Below are 24,697 nucleotides of genomic sequence, written 5' to 3'. Positions count from 1 at the left end.
AATGAAACCATGACATTTCTTTACCCTACTTTACTGGAAACTAAGAAGACAGCCTTTCTTTATAGATATCCTATAGTTCTGCAATCTTGTTGGGGTATCCAATAACAAAAGCAAATGGAAATTGAATGTTTTAAATCTTTTGGAAACATCTGTTGCGTGATCATAGGCTCTGTTTATCCAGAACTCACTATGGGCATATCATTTTTCTAAGTGTTCAGCAAGGATTATCTCATGACATCTTCACCCACGAGGTGAGTTGTTGTTATTCCCATACAGAGGAGAAAACCGAGGCCCAGAGAGGTTAAGCAACTTGCCAAAGTCACACAGCCAGAGATTCCCATATTATATTCTGCTCCTGTATTGCTAAAAACAAGATGCTTATTATAAATCATTCTGTTCTGTCCTCTGGAGGCAACAGATCCCTTGAAGGTAAGAGGGGCATCTCTTCCAAAACACGCACTGCTCTGGAATTCTCCTGGGTTCAGAGGCACCACCACCATCCAGTCTGGTGAAATCAAGGAGATCTCTCATGGGTCTGGCTGCTGAAGTTAGCTGTCAGTTTAGGAAAGCCAGCCTGGCAGGAGATCTTTTTTTAATCCCAGCCACGGGAACAATATTTATCCAGGAAAGCACGTGACTGAGCAGAAGTGAATGGGCACGGGTGGTCTCACCAGCTCTCGCCCATGAAGGAGCAGCAGGCCATGTGTCTGGCTCCCAGACCTTTATTATTCAGCCTCACACTGGGAATTCCCGGCCATTCATTTCTGTGTTTTTCTACTGGGCCTCACCCTTTTGGGGAATGTACAGAGGACACAGGGGAGAGAAGGGGGACGAACGGCAAAGGGCAGAGGGTGAGAAGGCTGTTATATCCCACTCTGCTGCTTACAAGCCTTGAGACAGCCTTACTGTCATCATCTGCAGGATGGGGACCATTGTCCATAAAGAACTTAGCTCACTGCCTGGCACATGATAAACATTAAAAAATGGCTATTGTTACGAAGTGGAAGCAACCCAAGTGTCCCTCGACTGACGATTGGATCAAGATGATGTGGTATATATATACAATGGAATACTACTCAGCCATAAAAAAAGACAAAATCGTCCCATTTGCAACAACATGGATGGGACTGGAGGGTATTATGTTAAGCGAAATAAGCCAGAAAGAGAAAGACAAACACTGTATGATCTCACTCATATGTGGAATATAAACCAACACATGGACAGAGAAAACTGGACTGTGGTTACCAGGGGCAGTGGGGGTGGGGGGTGGGCACAAGGGGTGAAGGGAGACATGTATATGGTGATGGACAAACAAAAATGTACAACCCAAAATATCACAGTGTTATAAACTATTAAAACAAATACTATTAAAACAAAAAATTGGCTATTGTTATTATTATTGTTATTATATCTCAGAGCCCAGACAGCCCAGAAATTTCAGAGGCCTCCAAGTCTCCATCAAATTCTGCATTAATTGTGGAAATCACTTCAGCTAAAGTGTAGCTCTTTAACCAAAAGACAAAATAAAATACAAACTCCCCAGGATCCCCAGGGAATGCTCTGGCCTGAGCATTGAAATTTTAATTGCAAAGCTTCTGTTGGTGTTTTATGTTGCTGGAAAGGGGGTGTTGGGGAGAGGTTGGGGGGCTGTGACCTCTGAGCTCTTTCCTGGGGGTGGGATTGGGCAAAAGCAGGAGGAAATGGGTGCAGGGTGCAGCAGGGTGTGCTACAAGGGAAGTAGCTAAGGAAAGTACTAGAATTTGCAGCTTGCACGGAGGCAGTAAACCATATTCTTGCCGGAACCTCAAACCTAAATGTCTATGGGGTTTGGCAGGTGGTAAAATGAGGGAAGCCAGAGGGAATGAGAAAAATCGTGTGTCCATCATGGTCTCTCTTTCCTTGTCTTACTTTTGATGGAGACTTGGGCTCGGAGAAAAATATCCTTTACTATAAGGAAAACAAGAGAAGGATGCTGATAAATGGCGACTGCCACGACCACGGGGTCCAAGGGCACAAGGCGTGGAGGGGAAGGTAGAGAACTGGGGGTCTCACCCTGGCCTGCCCCACCTCAAGGGGCAGCCACTGCTCAGGCCCCGCCCACCATCATCCTGGGGGTGACACCACCCAGTGAGGTCAGACCTCTGTCACCTGAAAGAACATAGAAGCGTGGGTTTGTGTGTGTAGTTTCCTGACTTTTAAATGTTGCCCTTAATTTTTAAAAAGACCATGTAGACATCGAATCTAAGATGCCATTGTTTGTAAGACATTCTGATATTTGATAAAATACTAATAAACAAAGGCCTGTCAATTAAACTATGACAAGCCATTGATTGTAAGACAAATCCCAGTTCCAAAGATGTCACAATGTGAAAAAACTGTGCATCTTAGAATCCACGAAACGCTGTACATCAATAGGCTGGACTTGGCCTGAGGGAGTTGGTGCAGTTCCCAGCCCACACAGCTGCACATAACAGCTCTTATGATGCCATCCCAGGACACTGGAAGGCCTAGGGGTCACCAGGAATTTTGTATTTGGGTCACATCTATCAATACCCAAGTCCCCTGAGAAGAACTAATCTCTTGTCCATCTTTATCTGGACCAGGAATGAGTCAAGGCAGCAGAGAGGAAAATGTCTCTCAGTTCGCTCCCACGGGTTACCAGATCACTAAAGGTGATACCAAGGCCCCCGAGATGGTGGTTCACTAGGCATGGGGTGGGGCCAGGAGTGCAGCTTCGTAAGGGATGCTGATTCCTGCCAGGGATGGGAGCCACTAGGAGAGGCCTCACACCTGCATTTATACAGGCCCAGAGAGGTGGAGGCACTGCCCAACATCACACAGCTGGGCACAGCAGAGCCAACCAGGGGCTCAATCCTCTCAACATCATCCCCATGTGCCCCCGCACCCTCATCCCCATGTGCCCCGTCACCCTCATCCCCATGTGCCCTGTCACCCTCATCCCCATGTGCCCCCACACCCTCATCCCCAGTGTCCCCTCACCCTCATCCCCAGTGTCCCCTCACCCTCATCCCCAGTGTCCCCTCACCCTCATCCCCAGTGTGTACGCACCCTCATCCCCAGTGTGCATTCACCCTCATCCCCATGTGCCCCCGCACCCTCAACCCCAGTGCCCTGTCACCCTCATTCCCAGTGTCCCCTCACCCTCATCCCCAGTGTGCACACACCCTCACCCCCAGTGCCCCCACACCCTCATCCCCAGTGCCCCCACATCCTCATCCCCATGTGCCCCCACACCCTCATCCCCATGTGCCCCGCACCCTCATCCCCATGTGCCCTGTCACCCTCATTCCCAGTGTCCCCTCACCCTCATCCCCAGTGTCCCCTCACCCTCATCCCCAGTGTGCACACACCCTCATCCCCAGTGCCCCCACACCCTCATCCCCAGTGCCCCCACATCCTCATCCCCATGTGCTCCCACACCCTCATCCCCAGTGCCCCATCACCCTCATCCCCAGTGTCTCCTCAACCTCATCCCCAGCGCCGTGTCACCCTCATCCCAGTGTCCCCTCACCTTCATCCCCAGTGCCCCCACACCCTCATCCCCAGTGTCCCTGCACCCTCATCCCCAGTGCCCGCTCACCCTCATCCCCAGTGCCTGCTCACCCTCATCCCCACTGCCCCCCTTACCCTCATCCCCAGTGCCCCTTCTCCTGCTGACTGTGGAAGTTCCTGCCACTCTGGCCCAGGCTGGCTGGAGACAGGGGTCTCCAGGACTGATCCAGGGGGTCTTGGCCCCTCCCTTGTTCCCTCCCTTGAGGCTCTGGTTGCTGGGCCTGCCCTAGAAGAACCACCTTTATTTGATTCACAAGACTTTTCAATTTTATTAGTAAAATACAAAATGGCACAGACATTAGTGATGGGGTTGAAAAAGCAAAAGGGTCAACCAACTCCTTCCAAAGTCCTCCCCAAACTATCCTCGTCCACGTCCTCCTGGGGAAACTAACAAAATCTGTGGAAGGGGGACCAGCTGCTTTCTCACAAAGGAGGGGAGCCCCATCATGGATGCCCCACCCCTGGAAGACGCTCCCAGCCTGGAGGAGCCCAAAAAAGTGCATTCAGACCTCCTGTCCCCCTCCCTGAGCCATGAGAGTGCCCCCTACTCGAGCCAGGCCCAAACACCCCATGCCATGCCCAGCAGGGGGGTGCAGGAGGGCCAGGTGGGCAGAGCAACAAGGCTTCCCTCTCTCTGGACCAGCTGCATGTGCTTCCTCTGCGCATTCACCTGCCAAGGAGCGTGTCACCACACCTAGGGGAAGCCCAGCCCCTGGGAGGCACCTCAGGTGGAGGGCAAGGGTCACCCTGGGGACAGTCAGAGGGTGCTGGGGAGCTGCCACCAGGGATCCTGAGGGGGGAGGCCTGCAGGTCCAGCTCTGACCGCGGGGTGCCGACCGTCAGCCTCCAGCCCCAACCAGGCCTGCCTGAGTCCTCAGCAGCCAAAAAGGGAACCCCTGACGTCATGCCCACAACCTCCCTTCCCAGGGCCGGCCCTCCCACAGAGGGGACAGAGTCCCTTTCAGAAGTAAACACGGAAGCTCAGGTTTCAACAGTGCATTCTGATCTCATGGAAAACGTCATGGGAACTCCTGGCCCTGCCTGCGGTGAGGGCCAAGGTAAGGGGAAGAAGATCTTGGAGCATGGAGAACAGTGTCTTCAAGGGGCTAGAGGAGGAAGGGGAACCCAGGCTGCAGGAAAGAAAGAGCAAATACTGGACCCAAGTCCCTAACGGAGGAGCGTGGCTCCTTGAGGCCTGCCCCGGAGCGTGCCGGCCTCCCCTCCTCCTTCAGCCAGGCACCCATGCTGTCTCAGTATCCATGTGGGCCTGGCGGACACAAGGACGGGCTATTTTCAAAGCCAGGAAGGGGCCTTCAAAGTTGGTCTCTGCCCCTCGAGTACCCCAGCACAGGCCCCACTCGGGAGCCTCAGTGCTGACTCCTCCAACAGGGCAGGACCCGCTCCCTCAGATCTCCCCCTTGCAGGCCCTCCAGTCTCATCGATTGGTGGAGACTGGCTAGGGTGCTTGGCTGATACATGTGAGGCTGCACCCAGGGATCTGGGGAAGGGGGGTCTCTGGATCAACTAGTGATGCCTGTCAGGGGCACAGCTTATTGCCACAGATTTGCCATCCCTCTCTCCTTTCACAGACGGGAAACAGTGGTCCGAATGCTTTGTTGGGTTGGTGGTGGGCCTGGGACTAGAACCCCAGCCTTCACACTCAGAGTCAACGTTCCTCCACTGCACAGCATAGACTGAGGAGGGAAAAAAATCAAAGCCACCAGATAACTTCATCCCCACTTCCTGCAACGCCTAACTCAGGGCAGAGCCTTCGCTGAGAGCAGTCCCAGAAAACACCGCACTAGCCTCATGCAAGGAAAAACAGGTCCCCGGCTGGGACGTGGGCTCTGTATAGGGGACGGGGGAGATAGCACCGCAGGTGGCCGGGGTGACTGGCGACTGCAGCAGGACGAAGAGACACGATGGGGTCTGAGGGAGCGGGTGGAAGGGGCCCGGCCTGAGACTCATCCGTGAGATGAGATGACCGTGGTTCCACATGGGGACACGGACCAGAGGGGCTGGGCATTCAATAAATAATTGTTCACTCGAGCTGGGACGGTGTTTAAGGGAACTTCTAACCAGTCAGCAGCAGAGGAGAGTTTTGTGACTTGGGACCCTGGAGTGAGATGTGGAGGCTATCCCCTCTGTCCCCAGGAGGTCAGGAATGGTTAAGGGTGGCCTCCTGGGGTATGCCTGGGACTTGGGAGCAGTCCCACCTGGAGGATCCCGCCTCCTTGCTCTGGTCATCCCAGCTCCGGCCAGGCCCCGGGGGGGGGATGGGGGTGAGGATGGGGAACCCCAGGCAGCTGAGCTGAACAACTAGACACAGGCAGATGGGCAGCTCACACGGGCACTAGGACATACGAGTTACTGCCACATCTCTGGGGGACGTAGCGAAGCCCTTCCACTATGTCCCCCACCACCTTGCGGGGGCAGCCCTGCAGACTCTGGTAGGCAAACATGGCCACTCCCAGGCAGAAGAGGAGGCCAAGGAAGGCCAGCAGCCCCACCGCCTGCCTCCGGGTGGCTGCCTGGGAGTCGGGGACAGGAGTGATGATGACACTTAGCTTCTGGGGGTCCACGGTGGCATGGATGGGCTCCTCCGCCTTAGGCGCCCAGCTGCCTGAGGCCACTGGCTCCCTGCTGGGGGCTCCATCAGAGAAGACAGGGACCATGGAGACATGGGGCATGCTTCCGGGCCCCAGGAAAGCATCTGTGTGAGCTGAAAGGGGACCCATCTTCTTGGGCCCTAGAGAGTTCTCTGGCATGGGATTCTGTCCCTTGATCCACACAGATTTGCCTTCAGGTCCAACGTTGTCCTCCTGGGCTGTGCGTGAAATGATGGAGGCCTGGGTGGAGAGGGTCTGGGTCGGGAGGGTTTGCGTGGAGGAGGCCTGGGTGGAGAGGGCCTGGGTGGAGAGCATCTGGGTGGAGAGGGTCTGGGTGGAAGGGACCCCGGTGGAGAAAGTCTGGGTGGGGAGGGTCTGAGTGGAGGGGGCCTGGGTGTGGAGAGTCTGGGTGGAGAGGGTCTGGGTGGAGAGGGTCTGGGTGGGGAGGGTCTGGGTGGCGGGGGCCTGGGTGGGGAGGGTCTGGGTGGCGGGGGCCTGGGTGGGGAGGGTCTCCGTGGCGGGGGCCTGGGTGGGGAGGGTCTGGGTGGCGGGGGCCTGGGTGGGGAGGGTCTGGGTGACGGGGGCCTGGGTGGGGAGGGTCTCCGTGGCGGGGGCCTGGGTGGGGAGGGTCTGGGTGGCAGGGGCCTGGGTGGGGAGGGTCTCCGTGGCGGGGGCCTGGGTGGGGAGGGTCTGGGTGGCAGGGGCCTGGGTGGGGAGGGTCTCCGTGGCGGGGGCCTGGGTGGGGAGGGTCTCCGTGGCGGGGGCCTGGGTGGGGAGGGTCTGGGTGGCGGGGGCCTGGGTGGGGAGGGTCTCGGTGGAGGGGGCCTGGGTGGGGAGGGTCTCCGTGGCGGGGGCCTGGGTGGGGAGGGTCTCGGTGGAGGGGGCCTGGGTGGACGGGGCATCAGAGGCCTTTCTCTCAGCCCAGAGACCTGACCCAGGTTGGTAGGCAGCAGAACTCTGCCAAGACGTGGCAGTGGTGGCAGCAGCCGTGTTTAAAAGCTCGGTTCTCTTGGGTCCTGCTCGAGGCCCTCCATCTGGAGCCTTTGAGGTGGAGAGGGATGTGGTCCCCCAGGAACCAGCCACTCCCGGTGGCAGCTCTGGGGAAGTCCCCAAGGCCCTCTGTGCCTCCTGGCTACCGCTTTTCTCTGTGGCTTTGGGCTCTGAATCCAAAGACGTGTCCATTCCCCTGGTGGCCGGAGTGGTCCTGGGCGTACTCACTCCGATTTGCTTCTCGAACGTGCCACCACTTTGATTCAGAGCAGAAGCCCGGCCATCTAGATGCTCCATGGCTTTCCGGACCCATGTCTCCTCTGGATCAGCACAAAAAAATCTGTGCTTTATGGTCTCGAAGCTGTAAGGAAAGAAGACAGGGACCCAGATGCCACGTGGAGTAGGGGCACCAGCAAACCCTCTGAACAGACCAGCTGGAAACCCCGCCCGCACCGCTTATTAGCTGTGAGCTGACTTGATTATCAGCCGGGGCAGCTTGCTCTCTGGAAGGTCTGTGTCCCCACCTGAGAAATGGAGATGGGATACCTACCTTGTGTAGGGTGACCAACCGTCCCAGAAAAACTGGGACTGAAGCTGTTCTCAACATGTGGGATTTTTCATGAAAGTCCCGGCAAACCACAAGTCGGTCACCCTACTTTCATGTCATTATAAAAAAATGAAAATGTTGTAAATCACCGGGGTCAGAGCAGGAGCTCAGTCATAACTGAAAATAGTAACAATGTTAATAATAATGTCGTTGCCGCTAAGGCAAGGGGCTGTGCGTCTTCTGCTGCGGAGGAGATGTCACAGGTGTTCTCTGCCCCCGTGTGACGGACTGACGAGCTCGGTGGTGGGGCCTCCTCACTCTGGAAAGGACCCGATGTCACAGCATCCTCTTCCTCTCCTCGCCAAAGGCTGCCCTCTGGACCCCTACCCTCCTCTCGTAGTGTGCCCTCAGGCTGAAAGGCACCTAGTGAGCTAGAGCCACGTATATGGGGACCCCAAATGCCATCCAAACTTCAGCTTCCTCTGAAGCTTGTGTGGCCGGTTCACTGCCGAGACCACAGCTCGGAGCTGACCGGGGCCCTTGCTCCATGCCACAGTCCGTGCGAGGCATTTTGCTTGTTAAACCTCACACCCATCCTGCAAGGTGGCTATGCTCATCCCCATTTTACAGGTGAGAAAACTGAGGCTCAAGAGGTATGTAAATGCACCTGGCTCCTGTATGCTGGAAAGCCAGAGAAGTCCAGGAAGCAAGCATGACCCTGCAGGCCCCCACAGGCACCATGATCCCCCCCCTGGGGCTCCCCACTTCCCCTTCCCCTAGAAAACATGTTGGGGAGTCTGGAGGAAGCAAGCCTCGATGGGTGAGCAGAGAGGTCGGGCAGCAGCACCCTTTCCCCTCCTAGTAACTGCACCGTCGACGGGAGAAAGCGCACGACATCCTTTAGCTGAGCACAGACTTCGAAGGACCACTGGCCAGGGTGCTGCCAGGCCCCTGGGTCTGGCTGAGGTTGCGTCAGGGCCCAAAGCTCAGTCCTGGGGCATGGCCTCAGGGCTGGGTGATGGGGCGGTACCCGAGAGGGACCCCGGAGGAGCAAGCAGCCAAGATGGCCAGGGGCCCAACAGCCGGGGGGGAAGCTGGCTCTGCTTGCCCCTCCCCAAAGTCCACTGGGATCCTGTCTCCTCATCTGTCAAACAGAGATGATGGGGCTCTCCTCCTGTCTGCAGCTTCCCGGCACACTGCCAAGCCCTTCAGTTACATTATCTCCTTTCATCCCCCAACTACCCATTTTACAGATAAGGAAGCTAAAGACATAGACGGTAGGCAATGTGGGCAATGTGACCCTAAGTGGAGAAGCCAAGATCCGTCCCAGATCTGCTGGAGTCTGGAGCCTGCACTTTGAGACCGTGCTTAACCTCCCCCAGAAACCCAGCAGGTTTGAGCTCTGCCCAGGAGAAATCACCACCCTCGGCGGCTGCTCCAGGTCACAGGCCATTCAGGAAGCCGCTCCCCACCTTTGCCATGTGGCCAGGTATTAAGGTCTCGAGGGGGCCAGTAGGAGAAGCAGGAGGGCCAAGCATTTGCGGAGGCCCTTGGCCAGGAGCCCGGGTTGGGGTGGGAGCACATGCGTTAGCGGCGGCCTGGGACCATCCCCAGGGCCTGCCAGGAACGCAGAGGCAGAGAGGGCAGTACCTACATGATGGCGGGTTTGCGGCAGGATTCTTCATTTCGGCGATAGCCGATCAGCCGAGACACTGGGATGGGCGAGGTCATCTTGTCGCAAGTGCGGCTGCATTTCGTCACGGCGAGGGGCTGTCCTGAGCCCACAGAGGCCCCTAGTCAGTGAGAGTATCCATAGGCATTTGGCTTCCCAGCCCCATGTCAGCTTGTCCTGGCCACACCACCCAAGCCAGAACCAATGTCCTGCACACTCTGGCCTTCATGGCCCTTGACCTCAGCCCCCATCCCTGGCCTAACCTCTCTATGCCTCAGTTTCCCCACCTGTAAAATAGAGACAAGGATAGTATCTACCTCATAGGGTTGTTGTAAGGATTCATGAAAACGAATTCTTACTTGTAAAGCTCTTATTGCCTGGCAGGAAGTAAGTCTTTAATTCTAAAATTGAAGTTGCTATAGTTGGTCCATTGTACGGCAAGGGAGATTGAGAGGGACAGGGATCTGTCTGAGGTCACACAGCCAGCAAGTGATGGAACGGGCTCTCCTACCAAGCCTGGCTTCTGTCCCTTCCGGGCCCATGACTGAGTAGACGGTGCTTTGCGCTGCCGTTAAAGCCAGGATGCATTTGGCAGTAATTGCTGGGGGGAACTGGATTGGCCAAGCTGGGGGAGCTGGAGTAAGGGGGAGGGATGGAGATGGGGCTGTGCACGGGCTGGGGCAGAGTGGGGTGGGCAGGGCCCGCAGCTGGCTGGGTACCACGTGGAGCCAGAGAGAAACCCCCGGACAGGACGAGGATGACTAGACAGTTGAGAACCCAAATATTTTATATAAACATTTGAAGTTGTTTGCACCGCATTTCCGTCTTCCCCCTTCCCCTAAAATCTCCAGCAAATTTACTCTGCTTGGTAGGAGCTGGGAGAGGGGGATGTAAAAAGTGAGGAAGAGCCTGAGTTTCAGATCCGGGTCAAGGTCATTTGCAGCAGAAGCAAGACACCAGAGGGTTTTGTAAAAATCTAGAGGCCAGGACTTCCAGGGCAGGAGGGTCAAGAGAGCAAACTGCCCTTATCTGGCTTTCCAGGGCCTAGGAGGCCCCGAAGGATCCCTGGGTTCCACCAAACCCCACACTGCTCATGCACAAATACTTACATGTATGTGGACATGCAAAGACACTCTGCCTTCCCAAATACAGGCGCATACGTTCACACACACACTTTCCAGAATCTGCCAACTCCTCTCCCATCACTCCCCCTTAGCCTCGGCCCACCCTGCCTTGTGGGAAGGGTGGTTCAGGGCCCGCGGGGCTGGGCTGGGCCATCAAGGGGCAGCCCTGGTAGCTCCTGGAGGGGGCAGGAGGGGCTGCCAGCCGCTGGTCCCTGAGTGACAGGCTGCCCTTTCTCTCTGAGGAACCAGGATGTGAAAGTCACCTTGCTGCCTTGTCACCCTCCTTCTCCCCCAGCAGGATCTCAGAATGACTCAGCTGCAGCCTCCCCGGGCCCTGTTGAGTGGAGCCAGGGAGCAGCCCCCTGGACTGGTCTGGATGGTGTCTTCCTGGGGAAGCTCCAGAAACACGGTGTCCTTGGGAGACCTGGGGCCGGGCAGGCTGCCCAGTGGGCAGGAGGGATAAGCTAAGGAAGCTCCGTTTGCTCTCTCGACTCTAGTTCCCAGGATGGAGAAGGCCACTGCCCACCTTCAGGGCCTTACAGAGCCACAGTCAGCCTGTCTCCCAAGTCCCTACCGTCTGCCACGGCGCCCGAATGCCCCCGGCCGGGCTCTATTCTTAGTTCTACCCAGGAAGCTCGTGTAACTAACTGAGGGGTGCTTTTCTTCTCAGAACTGAAGTTTTCTTTTCTGCGATTGGAGATAATGCTTCCATCCAGCTAATCATCTATTATCTGTCATATGAGTGTCAGGAGGCCAGGGACCTCGTCTGTCTTGGTGTCAGTGTTTCCCACTGACACCAATAATCATATTCAATAAATATTCAATGAATAAAATAATGTCTCAGTCTATTTAGTCCCTCCACCCACCTCCCCATCCATCTATCCACCACGTATCTGCCCCCTCTTGTCAATCCCCCACCCATCCCTCACCACCCACCTGACTACCTCCCACCCAGCCCTACTCACGCATACCCATCCGTCTACTCATCCCCACCCACCCACCACCTGTCCATCTCCTAACCGTCCTCCATCCCCTTTCATCTACCCACCCATCCATCCCTCACCAGCCCAGTGACCCATCCTTCATACATCCCTCCATCCATCCATCCATCCATCCATCTCCTGATTTAGCCAACACTCCTCTGAATTACTTTTGAGTACCTACAAAGACCCAGGCCCTCCTGTCTTTAACTCCGAGCTCCTTCTCCCGCAGGTGCCGGTGCTGAGCCTGGAGAGGGCATCTCAATCCCACTAAATGCATTTACTCACTCCCCCAATAAATGCTGACCCTGCCTCCTGCCAGGCCCTGTGCTGGTGCTGGGAGGCGGAGCGGGATGAATAAAGCCTGAAACGCAGCCAAGAGCGTCACAGAGTATCAGTTGCCCACAGAGTACCAGAGCCTATCTTAGTTGAGCACCTACTGTCTACTGAACCCTGTGCTCAGCCCATGCACAGCTACTCTCATTAATTCCCAACATCCCTGCAAAGGGAGTATTGTTATCCCCATTTTACTGATGCAGAAGCTGAGAATCAGAGAGGTTGAGTGACTTGCCCAAGGCCACACAGCTGCTTAGTGGCAGATCTCATTTTTCTCCCAGCCCTCAGATATTCTACTGCTCTAGACTGCCTTAAACGCCAGGTACAAAAACCATGTTCCAGAACATCCCCCAAATGAGGGAGAGACCACTTTCAACTGCAAGTGATCAGGGGAGGCTTCTTGGAGGAGGTGTCCTTTAGGCTGGACCTCCAGGCCTGCTAAGAGGCTTATAGGCAGGAAGAGACAGGAATGTTCTGGGTCTCTGGGTGATGTGATAGAGAGAGCGTTTGAGCCACTGCTCAGCTGTGTGTCCTGGATAAGCCACTTGGGGTTTCTGAGCTGTAAAATGAACCTGATAACACCCGCTTCACAGGGTGGTTGTGAGAATAAAGATTTTTAAATATCTGGACCCTTCGAGCAGGGTTTCCTCAACAGCAAACACCACTGACATTCTGGGCCAGATAATTCTTTGTCGTGGGGGCTGTCCCGTGTACTGTGGGATGTTTGGCATTACCCCTGGCCTCTGAGCACCCTCGACCAAAAATGTTGGGACATTTGTAACAGCCAGAAATGCCTCCAGAAATTGCCAAATGTCCCCTGGGGTGCCAAATCCCCCGCCGAGACATCTGCGTGCCTCTCTCCCTCACCTCCCTCAATGTCCCCTTCTCAGCAAGGCTTTCCTTACCCCCTGCTTAAAATTTCAACACCCCCCCAATTCCCTTTTTTTTTTTAATCATAGCACTTTTTTCCTTCTAACAGATCAAATCGTTTACTGATTTATTTGGCATATTGTCTGTCTTCTCCGGTCGATGCTCAGTACCCTGAGGGCTGGAATCTTTGGCAGTTTTATTCATTGATGTGGTCCCAGCACCTAGAACAGTGCCTGGCACATAGTAGGTACCCAATACATGTTTGTTGATTGAATCAACAAAATGCACAAGGAAGCACTTTGTGACATATAAAATCTTAACCAATGGAGAAAGGGAAGAATTGCTATTTAAATTTGACAGGGGCCTGGATCTGACGCTCTGAATTTATCCTCCCCTGCCCTCCCCATCCACCCCCACCTAATCAGGGGGGCAGACTACAGCAGCTTAAAACAGATTTTTTTTTTCTCTTTCTCGCTGGGGCTTGAGTGGGAGTGAATGCGCCAGTGCTTGGGGAGAAAAATTTCTGCTCTGACTTGTATCTGCAGGTTTGTTATATAAAGCAGAGGAGCCTCCTGCCTCACACAGCCCTGCAAACCCAACTTGGGAACTCATGCAGCCACCCTGCACCAGCCAGGGCAGCAGCCAGGAAGCCCCCTGCCCTCCTCGGGGCCTCTCTGGCTTGTGGGCCACCCCCTAGTCCTGCTGGGGTTCCCAGGGGGTCTCTCAGAGCCACAGATGTCAGCGTGGGTGAGGATCGCCAAGGTGTGCCTGGCCACATGCCCAGTTTTACAGGAGGAGAAACTGAGGCTCAGAAAGGTTGAAATGATGTATCTCCCAGCAAAGTCAGAGGCCAAGATTAGGGCAAGAACCTGATGGTCCTAAAGCCTCAGGCTGTTAGACAGAGCATCCAGGGTCCTCCTAGGACCCCTCCTCCATCCTAGCCTAGGAGCCCCCCCCCACCACCCCAGCTTAATATAAGTAGCCCACCTCCTCCCACTTCCAAAACGCCCTGAGAGGCACTGGGGCCTCCCCACACGGGAGGCGAGAGCTATATTTAAAGGTGCAGTAGCTGGGACCAACAGAGGCCAGAGCCCGCTCAGGGTCACGGCCATGGCAAAGCAGCCTCCATCTGACTCCCCGTCTTCCAGTGCTTACTATCCCCAAACACCTCGGGCCTCACAGTCCAAGCCCAAGATACAGGAAGCCATCAGCACTTCACCTTTGTCACCCCACCCGCCTGCTCCCTGCCACACTGGTGGAATTTCTCCCACAGTGGGACTCAGGAAACAGTCTGCTCCATGAAAGCGTCCTGAAGCTGGAGACTGTTTCTCATTCTCCCATACTTGCTGTGTGCCCTAAGGCAGGCTCCCACCCTCTCTGGGCCTCAACCTGCCAAGTGGCCTGGGCACTCCCTGAGGATGGGGCTGACTCAAACGGTTCTCAGAGGCAGTGCGGCCCACAGAGGTGGTGAGCGTGCATTCACGCGCTCTCCTGCATCCAGTCTTACCCTCTCCTGCCCTACTTGCTGGCTGTGCATCCTCGGGCCAGTTTCTAAACCTCTTTGGGCCCCCATCTTACTCATGTCAGGTGGGATGGCTACATCATGCCCTATCAGGTTGTAGGCTCCAGAATGCAAGTGACTGGAGATGTAAACATTTTCTAAGCTATGCTTGGAGGAGGAAGACAGTAATACAGGGGAGACACAGGCAGAGGGATTGGGGCTACAGATCAGAGCAACAGTGATGAGCCCAATCTGTGAGCTGCAGTGACCTTGACTTCCACTGGTCCTGGGTCCTCCACTCCTGGGGAGACCTTAAAATCAGGGCAGGTGAAAAGTCCCAACTCTGGCCTGGCCGGGGGCCAGGTTGACTGAGGAGTCAGGACTGTGGGTTACATATTAACCCTGGGAGGAGAAATCCAGCCTACTGTCTACCAGGGCTCCCACCCCGGTGCCCACCAGGAGCCTCCTCAGGATTCCTGCAGCCCCCCATCCCCACACCTGGCAACCTTGCGCCACCCACACCACCTCTCTCTCTGCCATGCGGTAGCAACCTGGCCCACTGGGTCCACAGCAGCAGTCTCCGGAGACTGGAAATCTTTCCAGCAGCGGGGGGCAGCCCTGCATCCGGGGACACGGAGAGGGGCCCGGCTCCCTCTGGCACATCCCCCGGGAAGGGGCTATCACGGACCTCAGCCTTACCGAGGCAGGGTCTGGGGGCCTGATGTCAGGCCTGAGGGGCAGAAGTGGGGCTGGTGGCTCCCCAACCCTGCTCATGCCTGAGTCCATCTCACTCACCGGCCAGCAGCAGGGCCAGATGGCAGAGGGCAGCCCAGCGGTGCAGCCAGGGGAGTGGCAGAGGAGCCATGGCCGAGGGCAGGCGGGGGTCCAGGCGGGGGTCCAGGGCAGGCGGCTGTCTGGCGGGCTGTGGATGGTGGAGGAGCCCGGCGCTCTCCCCACCGGCTCAGCGGTCCTTTTCTATAACAGGGCTGCCTCCGCCTCCCGCCCGCCCCGGCCCCCGCAGGGAGGCGGAGGAGGGAGAGGGAGGAGAGAGAAAGGAAGCCTCAGGAAAATAGCATTCAGCCTGCCAAGGAACAGAGCGGCTCTGGATGAGGGCCCGCGGTGGGGGTACTGGGCTGGCTCCACATACCGGGACCTGCCTGGGAGGCTGGACCAGGCTCGCTGGGGTCCAAAGGGCCTCGCTCCTCTCCTTCCTTCTGCCAGGGGCCACCTCCCCACTGGGAGCTGGCACCCGCCCTAGGGTCAGGCCAGAGGCCATGCTCCTAAGTGAGCAATAAATGAAAGGACAGAGGGGCCGAGGGCTAGAGTGCTGGCTGCAAGCAAGCCAGGGGGCTTAGTGCCCCGCCAGTCTGGGTCTGACGGCTCTCCTTGGGTCTGGGAGGCCTCTCTCCCACACCATGAAGGACCCTCACCCTTTACCCCATAAAGTCCCAGCTCCTGGGGGACCTCGTTGTCAGTGCATCCCCTGAGCCCAGCATGGAGCCTGGCAAACAGCAGGGGCTCAGTACAGTACATGTTTGCTGAAAGAATGACCCAGCCCATCTTCATGGGGGCAGATGGGGAAACTGAGGCCCAGAGAGGGGGCAGAATCACCCCAGGTCGTACAGAGCATCTGAGTGGAGAACCCAGCTCCTGAGAAGACAGGCCTGAACAGGGGCGTGGGCAGCTCAGGACACAGAAAAGAGCCTGGGGGCCTCCTCGCCTCCAGCCCCCCTGCCTTCCTTTCCTCCTTTGCACCCACTCCCATCTCCTGCGCTGGCCCCTGCGAGCCCGCAGGGGCAGCAGGTGATAAAAATTGAGGTCCAAGGCTCTTTCTGCTCTGCCCGTGTAAGAGGAAGAGGGGCAGGAGGAGGGGAGGAAGAAGAAAGAGAAGCGGAAAAGGGGGAGAAAGTGGCAGAGAAAGAGAGGAGAAGGGCAGGGGAGGGGGCCTGAGGGGGAGGGGGAGGTGAAGGGGACAGGGGCAAATCCTGGGAAGCCCCACACTTCATAAAGGACAGAAACCAGGTTGGACCAAGTATTTGAAAGTGGAGAACTTCATCCCCCCGCCTGGATCCCACGCCAAAGTACAGATATCCCTCGCGTTTCGAAAGGTCGCATTACACAGCTTTGCTTTCCCAAAAGACCTCCATTAGCATGTTTTTCTAACGGAAAGAGATCCGAAGAGGATTTCCGCTTTTACAAAAAAAAAAAGGTGAAAAGCGAAAATAGCATCCAGCATTTTTTTGCAGCGAGCCCCTATAGATGCAGCGCGCATCCCGAGCGTGGGGGCCGCCGCCGAGCCCCTTCCCCGGGAGCGACACTCAGCATCGCTGCCACGGCTTTGAACCGTGTCTGTGAGCATCTGTGCTTTATCAGGATTTATTTTGTGCATCTGTTAGCAAGACATGTCCTAAGGTATCAGAAAAGCCTAAAAGAGCTCGTAGGGGTGTTTTAGGTTTTAAGTGTTATTTGATATGATTTGGTTGGTTATTTTTGGGGTCTGGGAACCCTCAGAAATTTTTCCATGTAAATTAGTGGTAATTGCTTCTTTGCTTTATGCCATTTCAGTTTAGGAAAGGTTTCATAGGAAGGGCTCTACTGTCTGATCGCGGGGGAAACCTGTATTTAGAAAGCAGGGGCTGTGGGATCAGACGGCCTTTGCTCTGGCACTCCTGTGTGATCTTGGGCAGCTTCCCTACTTCTCTGGGCTCACGCTTACTCTGTTTTAAGTACTGTGTGTGATTAACTCAGGTAGTCATGACAATAAACCCAGGGGTGTGAGCGAAATACCTTTATCATGGTCCGTGTTCTGGATGAGGAAACTGAGGAACACAGAAGGAAGGAAGTTTCTGAGGATCAATGACCAGGAAGTGGGGATGCCTGGATTTGCCCCAGCTGGCTTGCTGAGTTGGAGCTGGTGACCCCAGGCTATACTCCTCCCTCCAGCCCCACCGCAAGGGCTACTGTGAGAATTGAATGAGTTTATGCCCATAAGGTGCCGGTTCAGAGCCTGGCCCAGAAGGGTGCCAAAAACACAAAATATAGCTCTGCTTTTCCTTGTTCAGCCCTTGGGGAGTCCCCTCCTGTCTTCTGGGCCGGCTTCTCCCCTGCTGAAATTGGAATGGTCACCCCCACCTATCTCACCGGGGTGGTAAGGACTAACTGAGTGTAGATTCAATGTGGATGCAGGAGCTAGCTTTCAGGGCAGCCAGATGTGGAGCCAAATAGGACTCCACGACTTAGGAGAGGTATCGCCTTGGGCAGATTCCTTAACCTCCCTGCATCTCAGTTTCCCCATCTGTAAAATGGGATACTAACAGCCACCTCACCAAGTCACTCACTGGGGAGGGGTTCACAAAACTGAGGACAATGACAGCGCCTGGCACGCAGGAGCCACTGCTATTTGTATTAAACCTCCGTGTGTGTGCCTGGCACTGTGGCGGGACCCGGGACCCGAAGGCGAATAAGCCAGAATCCTCGCTCCAAGAGCCCCAGCCCAGCAGGAGAGAGAAGATACACGTTCTACAGAGAGTCTGAGGCTGTGGGCCTGGGGGAGGGAGAGAGGCTTTTCTTCTTGCCCGGGAATTAGGAAGGTGAGAGTGAGAGATGATGTCCATTCAGAAGATGGGCAGAATTGTGCTTCATTTCTTTTGCATTGTCGTTTTGAAAGATTTTAGACAGTGAAGACGAAGGAACAGACCAAAGAGCTGTCATATCTCTTCCACCTAGATTCAATGATTAGCACTTTTCTTTCTTGGCTTGGTGTTTTTTCTGCCAAGCCATTTCCAAGTGAATGATGGATGCCTGAGACGGCCCCTAGATACTGCAGCTTGCATCTCCATGGTGTCAAGATGTTCCATAAATCGAATACTATTACCCCGCCTAACAAAAGCAACAACAATTCCTGCGTCCTGTCATATCACCTAATATTCAAATTTCTCCAGTGGTCCCACAAATGTTTTATAGTTTCTTCTCCTTCCCTCTTTCCTTCTTCCTTCTTTCTTCCCTCCCTCCCTCCCTTTCTTTCTTCTATTTTTTGAACCAGGATCCAATCTAGGTTCATGCATTGCTTATGGTTATTTCTTTTTAGTCTGCGATAGACCCTTGCACATTTTTCACGACATTGACTTTCCGAAGAGCCCATACCGTTGTCTTACACACTGTTCTCATCCTTAACTTATCTGTTTCCTTGGGATGCCATCTAATGTGTTCCCTGTCCTGCGTCTTTACTGTAAACCGAAAGCTGGTTCTATAGCCTCCATTAGATCCTGGCTACATATTCTTGGCAAGAATCCATTATGAGTAATGTTGTACTTCGCATTACACAACATCACATCCACCACGACAGACAGGTTGTTCCACTGTTCGTGATGCATTGACGGCAACCGACTGCTAGATTTCTCTGCTGGTGCAGTGATATTCCTTTTATGATTCACAAGTGACCTGCAATATGCAGATGGACAGGATTTTGACAGACCATTCCAGGCAGAGGGAAAAACCTAACCAAGGTGGAAAGTACTGGACCTATGCAGGGGATGGAGGTGGTCCAATGCCATTGGCTCCAAGGACAGAGTGGGTGGGGAGGCTGCAGTTGGGCACTTTGAAGCTCTAGTGAGGAATGAGGATGCTATTCAGGGGCAAAGAGGAGCTGGGGAGGTTCTGAGCTGAGGAATGACAAGAGCAGTGATTAGAAAGTGGAACAGCACTGGGCAGGAGGAAAGAGGGTTTCCTCGGGGGTTGGTGGGGAGGTGGAGATGGGGTTATCCCTGCCCACACGTTCCACAGACCCACAGGGAGCCTGCCTAGGTGCCCCAGAGAGCAGGCAGCCTGCGCTGTTCTTGTGGGACATGAAGGATTCCCCCAGCCCCAGAAGCAGAGCAGAAAGAACTGTGGGGAGCTGGGTGGAGAGCCCGGGGCACTCCTGTGGGGCCCCAGGATGGTAGGAGGGATGGGGTGGCCAGCGAGGTGGCCATCTCCAGGGCCCCTGGGGGACAGCCTTGCCTACCTCTTCCCTGCCGCCCCTCAACTCTGCCCAGGTGCCCTTTTGGGGCCAATAAGGAGGGCTGCCCTCCTGCCTTTTCCTCTGTGCACATGCCAGCCGCATCCACTTTTTATTGTGGTGAAATACACATAACAGCAAATTTACCATTTTAAATTCTTCTAAGTGTTCAGTGCAGTGGCATTAAGTACATTCGCATTGTTGAGTACATTCATATCACCACGGTCCATCTCTAGAACTTTTCCATCCTGCAAAAGTGAAACTGAATCCTTTGAACAATAACTCCCATTTCCTCCTCCCCTCAGCCCTTGGCAACCACGACTTTCCTTTCTGTTTCTACCTAAGAATCATACAGTATTTAACTTTTTGACTCACCATAATGTCTTCAAAGTTCATCCATGCTGTAGCAGGTGTCAGGATTTCCTTCCTTTTTAAGGCTGAATAATATTCCATTGCGTGTATATCCCACCTTCTGTTTATCATTCATCCATCCACTGACACAGATTTTTTCCACCTTTTGGCTTTTGTAGTGAATGCTGCCATGAACATGGGTATATAAACGTCTGTTCAAGTCCCTGCTTCTAGTTCTTTTGTGTGTACCCAGAAGTGGGCTTACTGGATCACGTGGTAATACTATGTTTAATTTTTTTTTAATTGATGTTTTAATGGTTTCTAACATTGTGAAATTTTGGGTTGTGCATTTTTCTTTGTCCCTCACCATATATATGACTCCCTTCACCCCTTGTGCCCACCCCCCACCCCCACTGCCCCTGGTAACCACAGTCCAGTTTTCTCTGTCCATGTGTTGGTTTATATTCCACATATGAGTGAGATCATACAGCGTTTGTCTTTCTCTTTCTGGCTTATTTCACTTAACATAATATGCTCCAGGCCCATCCATGTTGTTGCAAATGGGACGATTTTGTCTTTTTTTATGGCTGAGTAGTATTCCATTGTATATATATACCACATTTTCTTAATCCAATCGTCAGTCGAGGGACACTTAGGTTGCTTCCACTTCTTGGCTATGGTGAATAATGCTGCAATGAACATAGGAGTGCATAAGCCTCTTTGGATTGTTGATTTCAGGTTCGTTGGATAGATTCCCAGTAGTGGGATGGCTGGATCATAGGGCATCTCTATTTTTAATTCTTTGAGGAATCTCCATACCGTTTTCCATAGAGGCTGTACCAATTTGCATTCCCACCAGCTGTGTATGAGGGTTCCTGTTTCTCCACATCCTCTCCAACATTTGTTGTTTTTTGTCTTGGTGATTATAGCCATTCTAACAGGCGTGAGGTGGTATCTTAGTGTTGTTTTGATTTGCATTTCCCTGATGATTAGTGATGTTGAACATCTTTTCATGTGCCTATTGGCCATCTGTATATCTTCCTTGGAGAAGTGTCTGTTCATTTCCTCTGCCCATTTTTTGATCGGTTGTTTGTTTTTTTGTTGTTCAGTTGTGTGAGTTCTTTATATATTATGGAGATCAACCCCTTGTCAGATGTATGTTTTGCAAATATTCTCTCCCAGCTGGTTGGTTGTCTGTTCATCTTGATTCTGGTTTCATTTGTCTTATAAAAGCTCTTTAATCTGATAAAGTCCCACTTGTTTATTTTTTCTTTAGTTTCCCTAGTCTGGGTAGGCATGTCATCTGAAAAGATTCCTTTAAAACCAATGTCAAATAATGTGTTCCCTATATTTTCTTCTATGAGTTTTATAGTTTCAGGTCTCACCTTCAGGTCTTTGATCCATTTTGAGTTAATTTTTGTGAATGGCGATAGCACATGGTCCACTTTCATTCTTTTGCATGTGGCTGTCCAGTTTTCCCAACACCATTTATTGAAGAGACTTTCCTTTCTCCATTGCATGTCCTTAGCACCTTTGTCGAAAATTAGCTGTCCGTATATGTGTGGTTTTATTTCTGGGCTTTCAGTTCTGTTCCATTGATCTGTGTGTCTGTTTTTGTACCAGTACCATGCTGTTTTGATTACTATTGCTTTGTAGTATGTTTTGAAGTCAGGGATTGTGATGCCTCCTGCTTTGTTCTTTTTTCTTAGGATTTCTTTAGCTATTCGGGGTCTTTTGTTGCCCCATATAAATTTTAGTATTCTTTTTTCTATTTCTGTGAAGAATGTCATTGGGATTCTGATTGGGATTGCATTGAATCTGTAGATTGCTTTAGGTAATATAGACATTTTAACTATGTTTATTCTTCCAATCCACGTGCATGGGATATCTTTCCATTTCTTTATGTCATCATGGATTTCTTTCAATAATGTCTTGTAGTTCTCATTGTATAGGTCCTTCACCTCCTTGGTAAGATTTATTCCTAGGTATTTTATTCTTTTTGATGCAATTGTAAATGGTATTATCTTTTTGAGCTCTCTTTCTGTTAGTTCATTATTAGCATACAGAAATGCAACTGATTTTTGTAGATTGATTTTGTACCCTGCAACTTTGCTGTAGTTGTTGATTGTTTCTAATAGTTTTCCAACAGATTCTTTAGGGTTTTCTATATATACAATCATGTCATCTGCAAATAGTGAGAGTTTCACTTCTTCGTTACCTATTTGGATTCCTTTTATTCCTTTTTCTTGCCTAAGTGCTCTGGCCAAAACCTCCAGTACTATGTTGAACAGGAGTGGTGAGAGTGGGCAGCCCTGCCTCGTTCCTTTTCTCAGAGGAATGGCTTTCAGTCTTTCCCCATTGAGTATGATGTTGGCTATGGGTTTGTCATATATGGCCTTTATTATGTTGAGGTATTTTCCTTCTATTCCCATTTTATTGAGAGTTTTTATCATAAATGGATGTTGTATCTTGTCAAATGCCTTCTCTGCGTCTATTGAGATGATCATGTGGTTTTTATTCTTTGTTTTGTGGATGTGATGTATCACGTTGATTGATTTGCGGATGTTGAACCATCCCTGCATCCCTGGTATAAATCCCACTTGATCATGGTGTATGATCTTTTTAATGTATTGTTGTATTCGGTTTGCCAATATTTTGTTGAGGATTTTTGCGTCAATGTTCATCAGCGATATTGGCCTGTAATTTTCTTTCTTTGTATTGTCTTTGTCTGGTTTTGGTATCAGGGTGATGTTGGCCTCGTAGAATGATTTAGGAAGTGTTCCATCTTCCTCTATTTTTTGGAATAGTTTGAGAAGGATGGGTATTAAATCTTCTTTGAATGTTTGGTAAAATTCACCAGAGAAGCCATCTGGTCCTGGACTTTTATTTTTTGGGAGGTTTTTGATTAATTTCAATCTCTTTACTTGTTATTGGTCTATTCAGATTCTCCATTTCTTCTTGGTTCAATTTTGGGAGGTTGTATAAGTCTAAGAATTTATCCATTTCTTCTAGATTGTCCAATTTGTTGGCATATAATTTCTCATAGTATTCTCTTATAATCCTTTGTATTTCCGTGGTATCCATTGTAATTTCTCCTCTTTCATTTCTAATTTTATTTACTTGAGCCTTTTCTCTTTTTTTCTTAGTAAGCCTGGCTAAGGGTTTGTTGATTTTGTTTATCTTCTCGAAGAACCAACTCTTTGTTTCATTAATCCTTTCTACTGTTTTTTTGGTCTCAATTTCATTTATTTCTGCTCTGATTTTTATTATTTCTCTCCTTCTGCTGGCTTTGGGCTTTGTTTGTTCTTCTTTTTCTAGTTCTGTTAGGTGTAATTTAAGGTTGCCTATTAGGGCTTTTTCTTGTTTGTTAAGGTGGGCTTGTATCGCTATGAGTTTCCCTCTCAGGACTGCTTTTGCTGCATCCCATATGGTTTGATATGGCATATTATCATTTTCGTTTGTTTCCAGATAGTTTTTGATTTCTCCTTTAATTTCATCAATGATCCATTGGTTGTTCAGTAGCATGTTGTTTAATCTCCACATTTTTGTCACTTTCCCAGTTTTTTTTTCCTGGTTCATTTCCAGTTTCATAGCCTTATGGTCTGAAAAGATGCTTGTTATGATTTCAATCTTCTTAAATTTATTGAGGCTTGCTTTGTTTCCCAACATATGGTCTATCCTAGAGAATGTTCCATGTGCGCTTGAGAAGAATGTGTAGTCAGCTGTTTTTGGATGGATTGCTCTGTATATGTCTACTAGGTCCATCTTGTCCAGTTTTTCATTTAAGTCTATTATTTCTTTATTGACTTTTTGTCTGGATGATCTATCCATTGATGTAAGTGGGGTGTTAAGATCCCCTACTATTATTGTGTTGTTGTTGATGTCTCCTTTTAGGTTTGTTAATAGTCGCTTTATGTACATTGGTGCTCCTATGTTGGGTGCATATATATTTATAAGTGATATGTCTTCTTGATGGAGTGTCCCTTTTATCATTATATATTTCCCTTCTTTGTCTTTCTTAACCTGTTTTATCTTGAAGTCTACTTTGTCTGATATGAGTATGGCAACACCTGCTTTCTTTTGTTTGCCATTAGCTTGGAGTATTGTCTTCCATCCTTTCACTCTGAGCCTGTGCTTGTCTTTAGTGCTAAGATGTGTTTCCTGAAGGCAGCATATTGTTGGGTCTTGCTTTTTAATCCATCCTGCCACTCTGTATCTTTTGATTGGAGAGTTCAATCCATTTACATTTAGGGTAATTATTGATATATGAGGGCTTAATGTTGCTGTTTTGACACTTATTTTCTGGTTCTTTTGCATTTCCTTTGTTGCTTGTCCCATTTGTTTTGGACTGCCAATTCAGTTTGGTTGTTCTGTCTTATGACTCTTCCAGTTTTCTCTTTGTTTATCGTATGTGGTTTTGTTTTGATTATTTGTTTAGTGGTTACCTTGAGGTTTGGGCAAAACATCTTGTGTATGAGATAGTCCATTATCTGATGGCCTCCTATTTCCTTATACTAAGTCAATTCAATCACTTTCCTCTTCCCCTTCTAAGTTGTTCTTGTTATACCTTATTCTATCTTGTGTTGTGGCTGTGTGTTTACAGTGATGAGGTTAAATTTATTTTTGGTGAGTTTCTTCCTTTGATCTTTGAATTTAGTATTTAAGTGGTTGCTAACCTATTCCGGTAAAGATCTACTATTTTTCTGAGTTTGTCTACCTACTTTTCTCCTTCCTCCAAGCTTTGTGTTCCCTTTCTCTTCTTTTTTTCAGGCCTGAGGGCCTTCTTGAGTATTTCTTGTAGTGGGGGTCTCGTGGCCATGAACTCCCTTAGCTTTTGTTTATCTGGGAGAGTTACTATTTCTCCATCATATTTGAAGGATATTTTTGCTGGATAGAGTATTCTTGGCTGAAAGTTTTTGTCTTTCAGTATTTTGAATATATCATTCCAGTCTCTTCTAGCCTGTAAAGTTTCTGTTGAGAAATCCGCTGAGAGCCTGATGGGAGTTCCTTTGTACGTTATTTTTTGTTTTTGTCTAGCTGCCCTTAATATTGTTTCTTTGTCATTGACCCTGGCTAGCCTTACCACTAGGTGTTGTGGTGAAGGCCTTTGTCTGTTAATATATATAGGTGACCTGTTGGCTTCGCTTA

At 51.3% G+C, this 24,697-nt stretch overlaps 1 protein-coding gene across 2 annotated transcripts; it reads right to left on the bottom strand.

Moving 5' to 3' along the window:
- Nucleotides 1-3,828: 3,828 nt before the first annotated feature.
- Nucleotides 3,829-15,340, bottom strand: CX3CL1 (C-X3-C motif chemokine ligand 1). 2 transcript variants are annotated; one of them, XM_058527885.1, is made up of 4 exons: nucleotides 14,998-15,340; nucleotides 9,374-9,494; nucleotides 7,038-7,533; nucleotides 3,829-6,437 (listed from the first exon to the last, which is right to left on the bottom strand). In XM_058527885.1, exons 1-4 carry the CDS (start codon nucleotides 15,065-15,067, stop codon nucleotides 5,916-5,918), a joined length of 1,209 nt encoding a protein of 402 aa, XP_058383868.1. In that variant the 5' UTR covers nucleotides 15,068-15,340; the 3' UTR covers nucleotides 3,829-5,915. The 2 variants fall into 2 exon arrangements, with proteins under 2 accessions (XP_058383868.1, XP_058383867.1); XM_058527884.1 differs by having other exon boundaries at nucleotides 3,829-6,482; nucleotides 7,068-7,533.
- Between the last annotated feature and the right edge of the window lie 9,357 nt (nucleotides 15,341-24,697).

This window comes from Diceros bicornis, chromosome 32 (genome assembly GCF_020826845.1).
Source record: "Diceros bicornis minor isolate mBicDic1 chromosome 32, mDicBic1.mat.cur, whole genome shotgun sequence".
NCBI classification, from domain to species: Eukaryota; Metazoa; Chordata; class Mammalia; order Perissodactyla; family Rhinocerotidae; genus Diceros; species Diceros bicornis.
Note: the sequence above shows the minus strand (reverse complement) of the source record. Positions and strands in the feature narration are given on the sequence as shown.